General features: G+C 36.3%; 1 protein-coding gene across 3 annotated transcripts in view; it reads right to left on the bottom strand.

Moving 5' to 3' along the window:
* Positions 1-854: 854 nt before the first annotated feature.
* The window catches only part of LOC102077429 (E3 ubiquitin-protein ligase rnf213-alpha), an 84671-nt gene continuing 70685 nt past the window's right edge, over positions 855-14840 (bottom strand). For all 3 annotated transcript variants that reach the window (XM_025898840.1, XM_013273704.3, XM_019345965.2), the window contains 21 exons: positions 14340-14544; positions 14067-14257; positions 13280-13402; positions 12452-12562; positions 10374-10616; positions 9543-9642; positions 9012-9046; positions 8810-8913; positions 8174-8327; positions 7750-7924; positions 7507-7595; positions 7153-7404; positions 6666-6795; positions 6388-6465; positions 5825-6005; positions 5274-5478; positions 4683-4760; positions 4189-4386; positions 3974-4063; positions 3594-3772; positions 855-2912 (listed from right to left, as the gene is read on the bottom strand). In XM_025898840.1, coding sequence (XP_025754625.1) covers positions 2759-2912; positions 3594-3772; positions 3974-4063; positions 4189-4386; positions 4683-4760; positions 5274-5478; positions 5825-6005; positions 6388-6465; positions 6666-6795; positions 7153-7404; positions 7507-7595; positions 7750-7924; positions 8174-8327; positions 8810-8913; positions 9012-9046; positions 9543-9642; positions 10374-10616; positions 12452-12562; positions 13280-13402; positions 14067-14257; positions 14340-14544 — 3075 coding nt within the window. In that variant the 3' untranslated portion in view covers positions 855-2758. The remainder of the gene's footprint in view (positions 2913-3593; positions 3773-3973; positions 4064-4188; positions 4387-4682; positions 4761-5273; positions 5479-5824; positions 6006-6387; positions 6466-6665; positions 6796-7152; positions 7405-7506; positions 7596-7749; positions 7925-8173; positions 8328-8809; positions 8914-9011; positions 9047-9542; positions 9643-10373; positions 10617-12451; positions 12563-13279; positions 13403-14066; positions 14258-14339; positions 14545-14840) is intronic.

The following is a 14840-nucleotide window of genomic DNA, read 5'->3' on the forward strand; positions in this document are numbered from 1 at the left end:
CACCATGTTTCACAGTGGGGATGGTATGTTCAGGGTGATGAACAGTGTCACTTTTCTGCTTTGCATTTAGGCCCAACTTTGGTCTTATCTGATCAGAGCACCTTCTTCCACATATTTGCTGTGTCCCCTTCATGTCTCCTGGCAAACTCCAAATGGGACTTTTTATGTCTGTCTGTCACCAATGGTTTTCTTCTTGTCATTCTTCTTTTTAGGCCAGATTTGTGGGGTACACGACTTACAGTTGTCCTGCGGACAGATTCTCCCACCTGAGCTGTGGATTTCTCCAGCTCCTCCATAGTGACCGTGGGCCTCTTAGAAGTTTCTCTCAACAGTGCTCTCCTTGCTCGGTCAGTCAGTTTAGGTGGACAGCCATGTCTTGGTAGGTCTGCAGTTGTAGCATACTTTTTCCATTTTTGGATGATGGATTGAACAGTGCTCCTGGAGATGTTCAAAGCTTGGGATATTGTTTTGTAACCTAACTCTACTTTAAACCTATTTACAACTTTTATCTACACCCATGTATCATTTTTGTACCACTTAACAATTATGTGCTACTTTGTGTTGGTCTATCACTGAGAATCAATCAAAAACATTTAAGTTTGTGGCTTTAAGGTGATAAAATGTTTAAAAATTCAAGCGGTAGGAATTTTTTTTTTCAACGCACTGTAAACAACCATAAAACACAACAAAATTTTTTTATTGTATTTAATTTTTTTTAAAAACACTTTTGATTTACTCATAATGAATCATAAAATAACCAGATTATCTAAGACAATCTCCTAAAGCTGAACAGATCTTTTTTTTCAATAAGTGACTAAAAATCTGTGACTACGGCAGGAATAATAAATTGCAGGTCACATGTGTGTAACAACTGCTTTATTGACTATTTCAGAGGAACATTTTTCCAATGTACTTTAATCTTTTAGCAGATACACAATGAATAATCAATACAGGATACTTGATATATGTAAGAAAAAGTAATACAATTTTGTCTCTGAGTGTTGGTCAATAGTAAAATATACTTGATAAAAAAAAGAAAGCAGAAAAAAAAAAGAAAAGTGTGCATAATCCTTCGGCATAAAGAGTAAATCAACAGTTTCACACTATATGATTGCCAAATTCAACAATGCATTTCTGAATTTTCTAAATAACTCTTGATAATTTTTTTAGATTGACAAAATGCAACAAATGAGCAGGTGGCTCATATCGAAGAAATAATGCACTCGTTTTATCTGCCTTGCTGTGTATCATTGTTTTCGTTGAGTCTCAGTGTTATTTTTAATTTTTTAAAATCCAAGTATTAGAGCAAACAGATAAAATGTAAAATATTGACTTTCATATTGATGCAAACAAAGTATTTGACACTGTTAGTAAAATGTAAAAAGAAAACTATCAGTCATTAATTTCTTTACTCAGTATCATGTCTTTAAAGTGTTTAAATCAGATTTTGTTCTTTAGCAGTAAAATAAATGCAAGAATAATGCTAAAACATACCATGAAAAAACAAAACAGTAAATCATCATCAAAGTGATCAATTTTCTCAGTAAATGAATGAAAAATTAAAATGAAAAAACAAAAATAGAAAATTAAAACCTGTTGGTTTATAAATTTTATGATGAAAAATAAAACGATAAACTCATCCAGTTTATCTCAAATATACTTCATGTTTGATGAAGTCACTTAACACACAAAAATCTGATAAATCCAACTTTCCAGCACAGATAAATGGAAATAATCTCAGACTGCAAGTCAATTTTTTTTGTTTAAATGAACGTATTCAAGTCACTTTTATGTAAATGAACATTAATAGTTTTTTAACATGTCAGAAAAAATGGAAAATGTGCAATTTTTGCACTAGTTTATCAATCCATCCTGTTGTTACTTCACCCTAAAAGATTTTACTTTAAAACAAAAAACATAATCATGCGAGAATGATATATAAAATATATGAAAGCAGTCATACTGTATATACTCTCACAGTGAATACATGAGCAGCTCACTCATGATGTGCTTGAGTTTAATTTGCTTTGCTGTTTCATTGTTTTCACAGAGCTTAAAGGTAATTTCTAATCTTTCTCATAAACAAATCAAGAAAAACATCAACAAGACTATAAACAAATAAAAGAGTTCAAAGAAGTCGTATGAATTAAAGTTAACTGATAAACTAAAATCTCTCTAAACTCATCCAATTCATCTCTCAGTTATCTGCTGAACACAACCAGGTTTAATACACGTCATAAAAATCTGATAAATCAAACTATTAAATAAAAAAAAAACCATAAAATGTAGCAAATCTGAACTTTTACATAAATGTAAATAAAAACTTAAAGAATTTAAAAATATAAGAAAAATTAAATATGTATGAAAAAGTGTAAAACGCTCAGTATACCATTCCCTTGCATGTTTATGATCGCACCATGCACATTTATTTATATTGGATTACAAGATTTTGCTTTTTTCTATGTGTATCAATCACCTATCGCTTTAATTTCTTATTAGATGGAGAAATATTATTCACTCCTTGCAGCATGATAATATTACTCTTTTTTTACTATTTTTAAATTCAACCCATTCACAGGAGAAGTTAAATATAATGAAAAATGAAATATTAACATGTAAATATAGTATTTTGTTGAATTGAATTTCTAAAATAATTCCAAAAACAAATTAACAGCACAACACATCCTATGATTATTACACCAATAAATTGTTTACTTCTTTAGATAACTAATATCTCTCTATGCACTCATTCAGGTCATCACTCATTCATCAACTCCTGTTTGGCTGTGATGGTGTATTTCCAGGTCTCAATTATCTGAGACAGCAGCACATTTTCAGAGAAGTTTTCCTCCACGTAAAGAGCAACTTCTACTTCTTTACGATCCATGTAGGCACTGACCGCCTCCTTCAGACTGTCAGAAAGAAAGAAAAATATTCATTTTAATACATTACTTTACATTTGAGCAAATAAATTTTTACTTAGCAGGAAAACAAAAAAAATATTCTAACAAATAAAGACATTTACACTTTTGGTATAGACAGAAAAGCCAAACGATGGGGCACTATACAGATATGAAAATGAATAAACAGGGCTTATCTGAAGACAGTAAAATATGCACAAAGTACTTGGACAAAGACCATTTTTAAAATAGTTTTGCCTCTGTACGCCATCGCAGTGGATTTTGAATTAAACATTCAAGATGTGATGGAAGTGCAGATTTTAAGCTTTAATTGAAGGATTTTAACAAAAATCTAACATGAACTGTTTTGGAATTACAGTCATTTTATACACAGTCACACATTTTTAGAGACTTAATTGAAAATTAATTGGACAAACTAATATAGTTTTAAATATAAGTATTGTTTTTAATACTTAGATGAAAATCTTTTGCTTCATTCAGACTAATCTATAACTTGATGCATATCTCTGCATCTCTGAGATCACTCTTATATATCCATATTTTGGCTACACAGGATCATCTGCAGTGACTGTGAGGTTTAGGATGTAAATCTCTCTTCACACCCGCTAAATCAGGGCCAAACAGAACACTGGCATTACCAAACAAAAATCTGATACTATACAACAGGCTTACCTCCATGATGGATTGTAGTCCTCAGTTGCCCGTAGGCGGCCCAGACGCAACAAGAGGAACTCGTGCATCTCAAGCAGCCACTGGTCCACATTTCCTCTGGACATGAATCGTTTCAGCTCGGTCTTGTTTTCCTCAGTCAGTGGCACCTGGTACTCGGCTGGATACCCCGAAAAGGGTTCCTTTTTAACAAGACATGCAGTCATGCATTTTGTATGTATATGGTAGATGGACTGACTTATGTGGTCATAATGACCAAAGTGTTAACACAGGAGCTTAGGATCAAAACTTACAATTTATGTATCCTCAGTGAAAAACAGCATGTGGTGAATAAACTTGAAATTTTATTTGTATCTGAAAACAAAACATACTGCAAAACTTACCCTTTTGAGTTGCAGCATTTTTTCAGATCTGAGAGAGGACAGGACTTGCCACAGACAAACACAGTGTTTGAGGTCACATTTGCCAAAAGCCTGCAAAAAAGTGATCAACTTAAAGATCAACTTATAGATAGTTTGAGCCTCACATATCAAAAATCAGTATTAATGATAAAGCAAAGACCAGAGAGAACAGAGTGAGAGAGTGTACATGTAATGACCTTCAGTATGTGCTGATTAATGTTTTGGTCCATCTTTAGTATTTCCTGAAGGTAAGTGACCAGTTTCATTGTGGGATCACCACCAGTCATTGAGAGATAACCCAGAAGCAGCTCCACAATCTTCAGTGCTTCACACACCTCACTGTAGGAGTCCAGCTGTCTCGACACAGAGTTCCAGATCAAACGGGACAGAGCCCTCTGATAGAGAAACAAAGCAGTGAAGTCATAAAGCACTGAAAAGTAAATCATCCCAATATAACTGTGTAATGTGTGAGTAGATCTTTTATAGATGAATGTTATGACAATTTTTCTTATTTGCTGTTACTATTCGACCCGAAATGTTTATGCGATTTGGTGATAAACAAAACATCAATCTGCTATACCTGTAATAACCATTTACAGTTTATAGATAGTAAATTCCATTTATCAAGAATATCTCCCAAACAAATATTAGCACTTTTACTGTAAACTCAATATGGGTCATATTACTTTACCTGTGGCACTTTTCCATGAACAGTTTTGAAAATGGTCTCATAGTCTCTCTCTTGCATATTGACCAGCGTGGGAATTCCCTTAATAAAACACAGGGGGTTAAGTGAAGCAGGGAAATATGTAAATATGACTTTAAAATAAGTATGATAACATAGAACAGATACAAAACTTGAGTCAAATGATGAAAATTTCCCACTGTAGTTAACCAACACAATAAAAACAAACTCCATAGTGCAGTGGTTTACAACGTTGCCTAACAAAAGATTCCTGGCTTTATTCTGGAAAAAGAATGCCTTGGAGGTTTTGTCAGGAAGGACTTATGATGTAAAACCCACATGTTGTAGCAGTGTGCTGTCATAATTATGTGGAACACACAGTAATAGCTAAGTCCTATTTGTGTTTGTACTGTATTTGCTTCTTTAGCTTGCCCCCCTGCCGTCTATTACGATAGAACTTCAACAGAAAAATGAACTTCTTTGCAGTGGAGAGAAATCAAGAGCTTAAAACAACTGGAACTCTTAACTTCAGCCAAAGTTTGTGTCATTTTAGATGTGGGACACATGTTTTAACCAAACCAGGCTGTGTGGACTCACTGCGCGGGTAATGAGAGGTTTTCCCTGCAGAAAGCGGGTGAGGATCTGCTGTTGGATCCTGGGCAGGTCATACTCAGATATTGTCTCGTGGCCACATTCCAAGCTGTACTGGCAGTTAGACAAAATCAGAGGAAGCAGGTCCTTCTCCACATCATAGCTGATCACATGCTGCTCCGTTAGCTCTGTCAGACTCACTGTGTAGTCACTGCAGACATCACAATGTAGATATGAACTTTAATCTTCCAACATTTCTTTGCTCATGTTGGTCTAGAATGCAAGAAACTGTTTTGATGAAGAAAAATGTTTGTTGAGAGCAAAACTGAACTGTATTATATTTACAATATATAATATATCAATAGCATTGACTCAGTAATTGGTTATGTGGCTCTGGATATCTATGTCAAGCTCCCAGGTGAAAGAAAGGATTTTTAATACAAACACCGCTGAATGATACTCGTTTGACTCATCTGTCCCTTTGTTTGAAGTTCAGATAGGAGGATACCTGATACAGCTTGATTAAAAAAGCTACATAACCTTCTTTAAAAACATACCTGCTGTCCTCTCGTGTGTGATGGTCCACTGCATTCACCAACTCATTGTGGAGAGTCACCAGATAGCTGACCAGCCCTGTGGCACACAGGCCTGGACCCTGCCGACGGGGCAGGAGGTACCTGAGGTCACTGTCCAGGTCCAAATCCCTGCTGCAAAACTCTTCTGGAATTTTTATTTCATCTAGTTTTGAAAGGACACATAAATAATTCCTTATTTCAAATATAACAAAAATCTATGTATGTGTTTATTAACTGTTCCATTTAATCACAAGAACAAAAAATAATAATAATATGTTTTCAGTAACTGGTCAGTGGTACAGATCTTTTTCTATTATTTTGACCTCTATTGTATACAAAGTCATTTCGAATTAGAAGTATGTTTGCTCTCGAAGGCAACTAAAATCAATCACGAATTCCACTGTTCCCATTTTAAACCCATTAAGGCAAAGTCAAATCAAGCTATTCTGAAAAAAACATAAAATAAAAGGAACAATAAAAGATGTAACTGCACCAACAAATTCTCTTGTTGTTCAGACAAAGGGTAGAATAAGTGCTTTACTTACTGCTGGTAACAGAAACTCTCAGCTGATTCCATGTTTTCAGGAAGGTCTCAATGTGTTTTTGATACCATTGCCTCATTTCTGAAACAAGTAATTTAAAAAACATTTGTATGACATAACATGAAACAGAATAAAAAATATTTCAGTTGCTTTGTCTGTGTAGCAAAAGCCAACTTTAAAGGATTTTGACTGTGATTTTCACATTTATTCCGAAATAGTATTATAGATTAATCTCTTCATTGTTCACATTTGGAGAGAGTTTAGGTCCATATAATCTGCACCTTTTTGCTGATCAATGAATTCTCTGATGGAGCCCACGATATCTTCAGTTGCATTTTGGTACTTTCTCACCAAACGTTTCTGCAGGTTTAGGATTTCTGGGAGGAATTTGATAAGCCGAAATTCTCTCTCCTGAAAAAGAAAAACATAAACCAGTCGGCTGATAACAATGCTTCAACAGCACAGGCTGTGTATCTTTGGTTATTTTTTTATAACCAAAAGATACACATTCTAGAAATGTGTAATAAAGAGCACTGTACTCATTGATCTCATAATATATGAGGGCAAATTTGACATTCAGTCTAAAGGTTTTTAAAAAAGAAAACTTTGCAATTATCCATAGTGCACAGAGTTACCTCAAAAACAAAAAACAAAAAACAAACAAAAAAAACTCAGTCTGGTCAGTAATTCACACAAGCAATAGAGTAAATTTTTGACTGGACGGGTGAATTCTGATCAATCAAAGCGTTACATCTGTGTGACACACACCTTCTGCAGGAACCTCCAGAGCAGGGGGAGCTCCTCCTTTTGATCATTAGTCTCCATAATGTGTGTGAGGCTGAGCAGCGACAGCCTCTCCCTGCAGCTCCACACTGCTGAGCTGTCGACCTCAGAGCACTGTTGCAGTGAGGCGAGGAAGCTACAGTCATCACCGTGGATCGTCCTTATGATGAAGTTGGAAGATACACGGGAGTCATTTCTAATGTTTCCGTTTGCCTCTTGTAGAACTTGGTCAAGATCCTGGACACAAAATATTGGTAAAGGTGATATAAGAGGGTTTATATAGATAAGACTGAAAAAGTGTTGATGACAAAAAGGGTAAATACTGAGCTAACAAATTACCTTCAACTTCGGTGTCATAATATCTGTCACCACAGTAGTCTCCCAGGTGTTTCTGGATTCTTTGGTTGTAAGGTAAGGGTCGATAGTAGCTAGAAAAAATGCAAAAAAAATGAATGGCAGACTCTTTCTAAGCTTAAATGGGATGAAGTTCTTATGAAGTACTGACTTCCATTATTTCTTCCTGTCATTCTATATGTGCCCATATTTGACACATGTTCATGTGACTAAAGATGGGATACTTACTGGAACTGGCCCGTGGTAGCTCCTGCAGTGATTTGAGCACCAAGTGAACAGATGTTATGTTATCGTCAGCTCCTTTTCCCAGTGCCTGGGACAGCTGTTCAAGATCCTTTATTATATGCAGCCTGAGAAACAAACTGACATCCTCCACGGGTGGCTGGATTATCTGTTGGACAACCTGAACAAAGAGTGAGTGACAGCATCATTGTTAGATGTAATAAAACAAGCGACATCATTCATTGAGTTTTGCGGATTATTCATGAACTCGATGGAATGATTTGAGAGCTTGGCTACACATAAACTAAAAATATGCTAGGACTTAAGCTGCTTAGATATTGCCACTACTGTACAAAGTAACTCTCACTTCAGATACTTCATTTACAAATGATTAGGATCCACAAAAATAGAGTAATTATGATCTGCTCACCTCAGGTTTCTCTGAGGCTCCCAGCATCATGGCCAAATGTGTAACCAACCTGACCAGAGTAAAGGGAGTCAGAGACATGTGTTTGGTGTCTAAAGCATCTGGGTTATTTCTCCGTTCAGGGTCTCCCAGAATGTGACCGGGACGTGTTTGATCCCTAAAACAACAGATTTGTATCAGTAAGAAGAAGAGCTGGTCTACTCCCAGTGCCACAGCTTTAATGGTAGAAAATACATTCATATAAGCACATTTTTCTATGTCTAAGTAATAAAAATGACAATGAGAATTTACTTCTTTTTTTAGTTTAGTTCACTTCACAAAATAAAGGATAATGGTGATGAAAAGGAACCACTAGCATAACAAATATGCTTCTTTTAACAGTTTTCCCAATAAAAACCCCAAACTTGAATGAATTCTATGTAGCTCATATTTTATACAACACAAAATTTTGTACAAAATCATTTTATCTGCATTTTGGTTCCCTCGCACAAAATACCAGAATAATTCCTGTTTTATATTCTAATATTGTTTTAATAGAAAGGACAAATTATCTTGCAAATTTTTTTCTACAAAGTTTTACTTTAACAGTAAAGAGATTTATTTAATGCATTATTTTGCTTGACAATTGCTGACACTCACTCATGCAACGGAACTTGTGTGAATCCAGGCAAGGCTATGTGATGTTCCCCTCCAACTTCTTCGCCACATTCCAGACATCGGCCTCTCTCCATGGGCCGGCCGCACTGCAGTGTAAGATTACACATACAGTATAATTATAAAACATCGAGTCTGTAATCATTGTGAAGAATATATTAACTGGAACAGCATAAAAATGGCTTACCATACCAACACAGCATGGGTGATTATTTGGACAGACTGTGAAAAAGACATAATATAGATTAATCTGTGAATTTATAGTCAAGTTTATGCAAATTACTCCTGAACCAAGCCTTGCTACCTGATAGCCATCTTGGTAAAACATCTGACTAATCTATATTAACTTTTATTCAATGGTCAGCAAAAATGACCAGCTAAATCTAAAAAATCAACCAACCAAACAAATCTCTAGTTAATTTGCCCCATAATGAAGGTTTTTAAAAGCTTTGTGTCCCCTGGAAGTACTATTGTATTTGGTGTAGCAGAATTCTACCAAACATTTCAATTCAGGGTTGTTTTGCGTGCCATATCTCTCTTTCATAATGTCTTTCAACTCATTTAAGGTTCAGCATGATGACTGAAATACAGGTTAGATTTTCTACAGAGGAGAGAGAATCAAGAAAAGGTGTATAGGTATAATTGTCAGAATAACCAGTTACAAGAAAAGATCATTAAAAATGAATTTACTTGCAAATATAAAAGGAGTAATACTTACCATACCAAGTGAGTCTGCCCTGATAGTGTGTTTCTTGTTGTTGTATGGCTGCCTGGGCAACAGCTAACATGTCATCAGGCATTGTGGGTATAAAAGCCCTCTGTAGGTTAAATTAAATGACAATCTAAGAAACTGCACAAAGGTAACATGAACGTAATGTTGTTGAAGAAAGAAGTTTATGGTGTTTTTTGTGTTGTGATATTTGGGTTTTCTATTTTTTGAGTATTGAGTTCCCTTTATTCTTTAGTTATATTTCCATTTCCCATTGTCTTGTCAAGATGTCTCGTCTCCCCCTTCCTGTGTGTCTCATATCAGATTAAGTAAACAGTTCAGCTGCCTATTTTAGTACAACTTCTGGGGGGCTTACTGTAGCTTTTTCTATGTATAAAATAAACGGTGGTGGATGGAGCAGCTTCAAAGTCTGTTTTTCTTCACATTGGAGTTTGTTGGTTTGATAAAGGATGATTGCTAGCTTTTTCTCACTGAAGGTGGTGATTAATGGTGATTACAGTAAGTTTTGGATACTAGAAACACTTTTTCTTTCACTCAACATGACCTCACCGTCTTGGTACCAACATGATCATCACTGCTGTTGTTGTGTTGTCAGTGGGCTCAGTTGTGGGGACTTAATGGTTAATAGGAAAGTGATTATAATTTTTTTTTTTTTTTTTTTTAAATATAACTCAAAGGTACATTAGCATACCATTCTAAAAATTTCTGGACATAATCCTAAAAATAAGGGTTTGAAATGCAAGTCCACAGACCAGTGGGTGACAGTGGGTGATCTTCATGACTTCATCCATTTTTTATATGTGATTTCATGATGTTTACCTGCATATTTTCAGGAGATAGACCGAGATGCTTTTGTGGCATCAGCAGGTGATGATTCCCAGTGAGCAGCACAGCTGCCAGATGAATGATCAGCTCAGTGATGGTGTTCTCCATGATAGCACTACCAGGCTGGACGGTGAGTGCTCCCAACCTGTTGTAAACCAAGGCTGAGGCAAATCGTCTTACTTCTGCTTGATGCAGATATGTTGAGCCCTCGATGAGGTCGTCAAATTTGATACATTGCTTTAGGGAATATAGAAGACAAGTAAGAAAAGCAATACACTTAAGTTTAAAATTTCATCCTCAAAAACAGGAAGAATAATTGACGGAACAATTGCACTAATTTGTTAAACAGAGTCATATTAGATTTTATATTAGTAGATATACTAGAAAGTAAAAATGAGTGTCTGGTCATATGATGTGAAGCAAATTTTCAATTTTTGGTTTATGTACGTTGAGGACAGGAGGAGGCTCTGTTACGGTTTAGGTTGGCATTTCGGCCAGTGCTGTTGTTCTTGTCAAATTTTAGATCCTTCATGCAATACCATCCAACAATAACTTCACCTTTCAGTATGGCAGTGATCTCAAACACACTGGAATACATTGGAAAGAAAAACAAACAATGGAGCTGCCAGTTTGGACAGTTCTCCTGAGAGCCTGGACCACAAGATTGTAGCAGTGTGGGATCATCATGGCACAACAAAAGGCAGCCAACATCCAAAGAACAGCTTTGAATGTCTTTCAAGAAACCCAGAGAACTTAACTACTACTTAAAGACATTACAAGAAAGCTTGCTTAAGAGAGTTCAGGCTGTGTTGAAGAATAAAGGTTGTAATACCAAAGCTTTCTATAATTATACACAAAACTCGTGTTGTTGTACCTGTATTCTTTTTACATGTTTCAATACAATATTACATCTCAAAATTAAAAAGCACAAAATGTTATCAATAAAATTAAAAAAAACAAAATTAATGTGGTACTACTACAAGATATTTTCTTATGAACTACTGGATTTATTTATTACTAATAATAGTAGTAGTAGCGGTAAATAAATCCAGCGGTTAATAAAAACACATTCTGCAATGATGATGCTCTTTTTCTGCTTTCCTGAGGATCATCTTCTTCAGTGTGTCACCCTCTTTTATCCCATCTTTCAATCTCCAGACAGCAAAGGAAGTGATCCTACTCCATTTACTGAGATAAGCGACTAACATTTGGAGTTTAAAAGTCAATAAATGACTCAGTTTGTAATATGTTCTACAACATTTTGGACCCGGGGTTGAAATATGTGAATGACAGTCAGGTTAGGGTTGTTGTTTTTACTCATGAGTGTGGCTTCTCCCGTCTATCTGCACATCACAGCAGCTGCACCATTACAGGCAAAGCCAAAAAAACTCCCAATTTTTTCAGAGACAGACTTCATAAGAAGAATGTCTAACTCCAAAAGAAGAAGAAGCTACACAACTCACATTTGTTGGGAATTATGATATAGATGATAAGATGTAGTTTACACTCAGTAGGAATATTCTGAGGATTTTGTGTGAGCATTCTGATGCTCTGATTTTGGCACATTTTTATATAGCTAATTGTAGTTTTCACTCTGAAACAGCAGTGCTTGGTGGCTTTATGAAAAGCTGGAACAACAAAGGGGATCCTGTTCATCCTCTCACATTTTAACTGTAGACTGTTTCAAGATGCAGTACTAAAAATCAGAGGGGGTGATGATTCCCCACTGGGAATAAAGAATAATTTAGCAGAGGCAGAGATGAGTAGACGATGGGTGAAATTCTCTCCATTCCTCAATCTCCACTGGCAAATTGCCCTCTGGTTTACACCCATATCAACATTATTGCTACAGCAACACCATTTTAAAAAATATGGAAATGGTTGTTTTTGTCCCTGGGTTTGTAAATCATCATCATTCATTAGTAGTTATTAAACTCTGAGACTCGGCATTACACTTACAGAGCGAATAAAATTCCCAAATCCATGTTTTTCTGAATAAAATCCAATAATTCTTCTAGAGTCTTGATGCATTATCCATTTGCTACAGATGGTAATTTTCTCATTGTTCATACCTCAGGAGTAGGATGAAGACCCCCGTTTTCAGATCTGTACAGAGTTGTAACCTCTCGGAAAAGAGCCAGCAGGAGGAACACTGTCCGATTCTTTGGTGATGCCGTGCATCTCTAATGTATAAAAAATAATAATAATGACAGATATAAGTGTAAAATAAAAATAAAAATGAGCATATAGAGTAAAGTACTATTACTATTGTGAGTACTATAAAAGTACTACAAAGTATCTCAGGTCTTTGAAGTGATTCTGTACAATGTAACTAGCAGTGCTGCACAAGTAATGAGAAATGTTTAAATGTTTAAATTATTATTCTCCAAAAGTTGAATCTGTTCATCTGGATGTAGCGTTTTGTGGGAGAAACGTTTCGCCACTCATCCAAGTGACTTCTTCAGTCTCAGCTGACTGCAGGTTTCCCCAAACCTTATAAACAGTACAGGAACATTCCCATGACCATTGGGAATTTGCATAATTATGATTAAGGAACTGACCTCACAGCCCATTGTTCTATCAGTGGGCTGGTTTCAGTCATTATGCAAATGGACTGTTTATAAGGTTTGGGGAAACCTGCAGTCAGCTGAGACTGAAGAAGTCACTTGGATGAGTGACGAAACGTTTCTCCCACAAAACGCTACGTCCAGATGAACAGATTCAACTTTTGGAGATTTACTTTCCTGGATGATTGAGAATGCATCAAGACGTTAAATTATTATTATTATTATTATTATTATTGTTAAATGAATTTACCACACAGATTGTGGTTTCATCAAAACAATATAGTAACAGGTAAGTGAAGCACGTAAAAGAGAATGTTTGGAGCATATTTATACCTCACAGGAGTCTTCTATCTGCTCGACATCGCCGTCCACTACTGCCTTGGCAACTGCTTTTCGGACGGACTTGTACTCCTCTCCATACACAAGATACTGGTCCATCAGGCCTCCATCTTCATTCTTTTGACACCAAAATTGCAACCAGAAAAGGAAGCATGTTTAAGTACATATATTACACCTGAGATGTTCTGGTATGACGGGCCTTTCGGGACATTATTACTGAAATGCACTGAAAGCTTCTCACACACACTACTGAAATTTTATCTTTGACACACACGACTGCAAAGCCACACCACTGACACCCTCACGCACTGTACTAAAATGCTTGCTCACACTACTGAAAACCAAAAAGATTTCAGTTGAACAGGAAGCCTTCATATTGTGGTCTGGTCACCCCTAGACAGGCCATAACACAGTAAATCTGACTTTATAAGCTACGGTTTTGCAGCCATCACTCTGTGTCTTCACTCCCCAGGAGGCTGTGGTCTTCCCTGTTTATCTTAGTTCGTTATATCTCAGACTCTTCTTTTTTGTCTTCTTTCCCCTCAGCCCAACTTCTTCCAATGAAATGGCTGGCCCGAGTGGAGGGGGGCTTTTTTTCTATTAAAAGGGAGTCATTCCTCCCTACTTGTTCTTGTTCATCAACTAGTCTGGGCTTCTGTCTCTAACATTGTAGAGTCTCCTTACCCAATACAGTGCCTTACTATAGATATTATCTCACACGTTATAGATAAAAATGTCTGAATTAATTTAACTATACTCCAGTTTTTGGCACTAGCTTTACCTGCTGATGTATCTCTTCAGGGAAAATCCAGAAGAACTCAGGGTTTTTCATCATTGTCTGGACGTACTCCACACCCTGTGATTCGCTGAGCTTGCGGATGAGGTAAACACGATACCAGTCATTCCCACTGTCCTCACAGAGCTTTATCACCATGTTTAGAAAATCTTCTGCTCTGTCTGGGACATTGTTGCCTGCAACAACAACAAACATTGTTTTAGCTGCAAACCACTGCAAACTGTAGTAGTGCAATACACTAGTAAACGTATAGCTTACCAGGCAGTCTGTCACTGATGAGCTTTGCAGCCATGGTGAGCGTCACACGCAATCGGGCAATATGTTGCAGGTGTTGAATACAGACTGTTGCTGGAGCAGAAGCGTCTTCTTCCAAAAACAAGCGCAGGAACTGTGTTTCATTAGTAAAGAATTGTAACTCTGCAGCTTTGTTACCCTCCAGCGGCATTTTCTCCCAGATGGAGTCCTGCAAATATCACCAGTTAATTGTCACTTCATCTGACCTCTATCAATTTGAGGTAAGGCTGTCATTTAGACCATACCCCATTCAGAAGTTGTCTATTTGACAAAAAACATTCAATCAAACAAACAAACAAATAAAACAACAAAAGAGTAGCAAACAGCATTTCAGATGTGTTAATGCTTGCAGGTCTTTGACCCAGTGTTTTTGAGTTTATGAACTTTGAATTTTTGTTTATTTAAACACAGGTTTTGTTTTCTGTTTGACTTTTACTTTGCTTGGTGTTTATATTTGCTTTTTCA

The sequence above is a fragment of the Oreochromis niloticus genome, linkage group LG15 (genome assembly GCF_001858045.2).
Source record: "Oreochromis niloticus isolate F11D_XX linkage group LG15, O_niloticus_UMD_NMBU, whole genome shotgun sequence".
NCBI lineage: Eukaryota > Metazoa > Chordata > Actinopteri > Cichliformes > Cichlidae > Oreochromis > Oreochromis niloticus.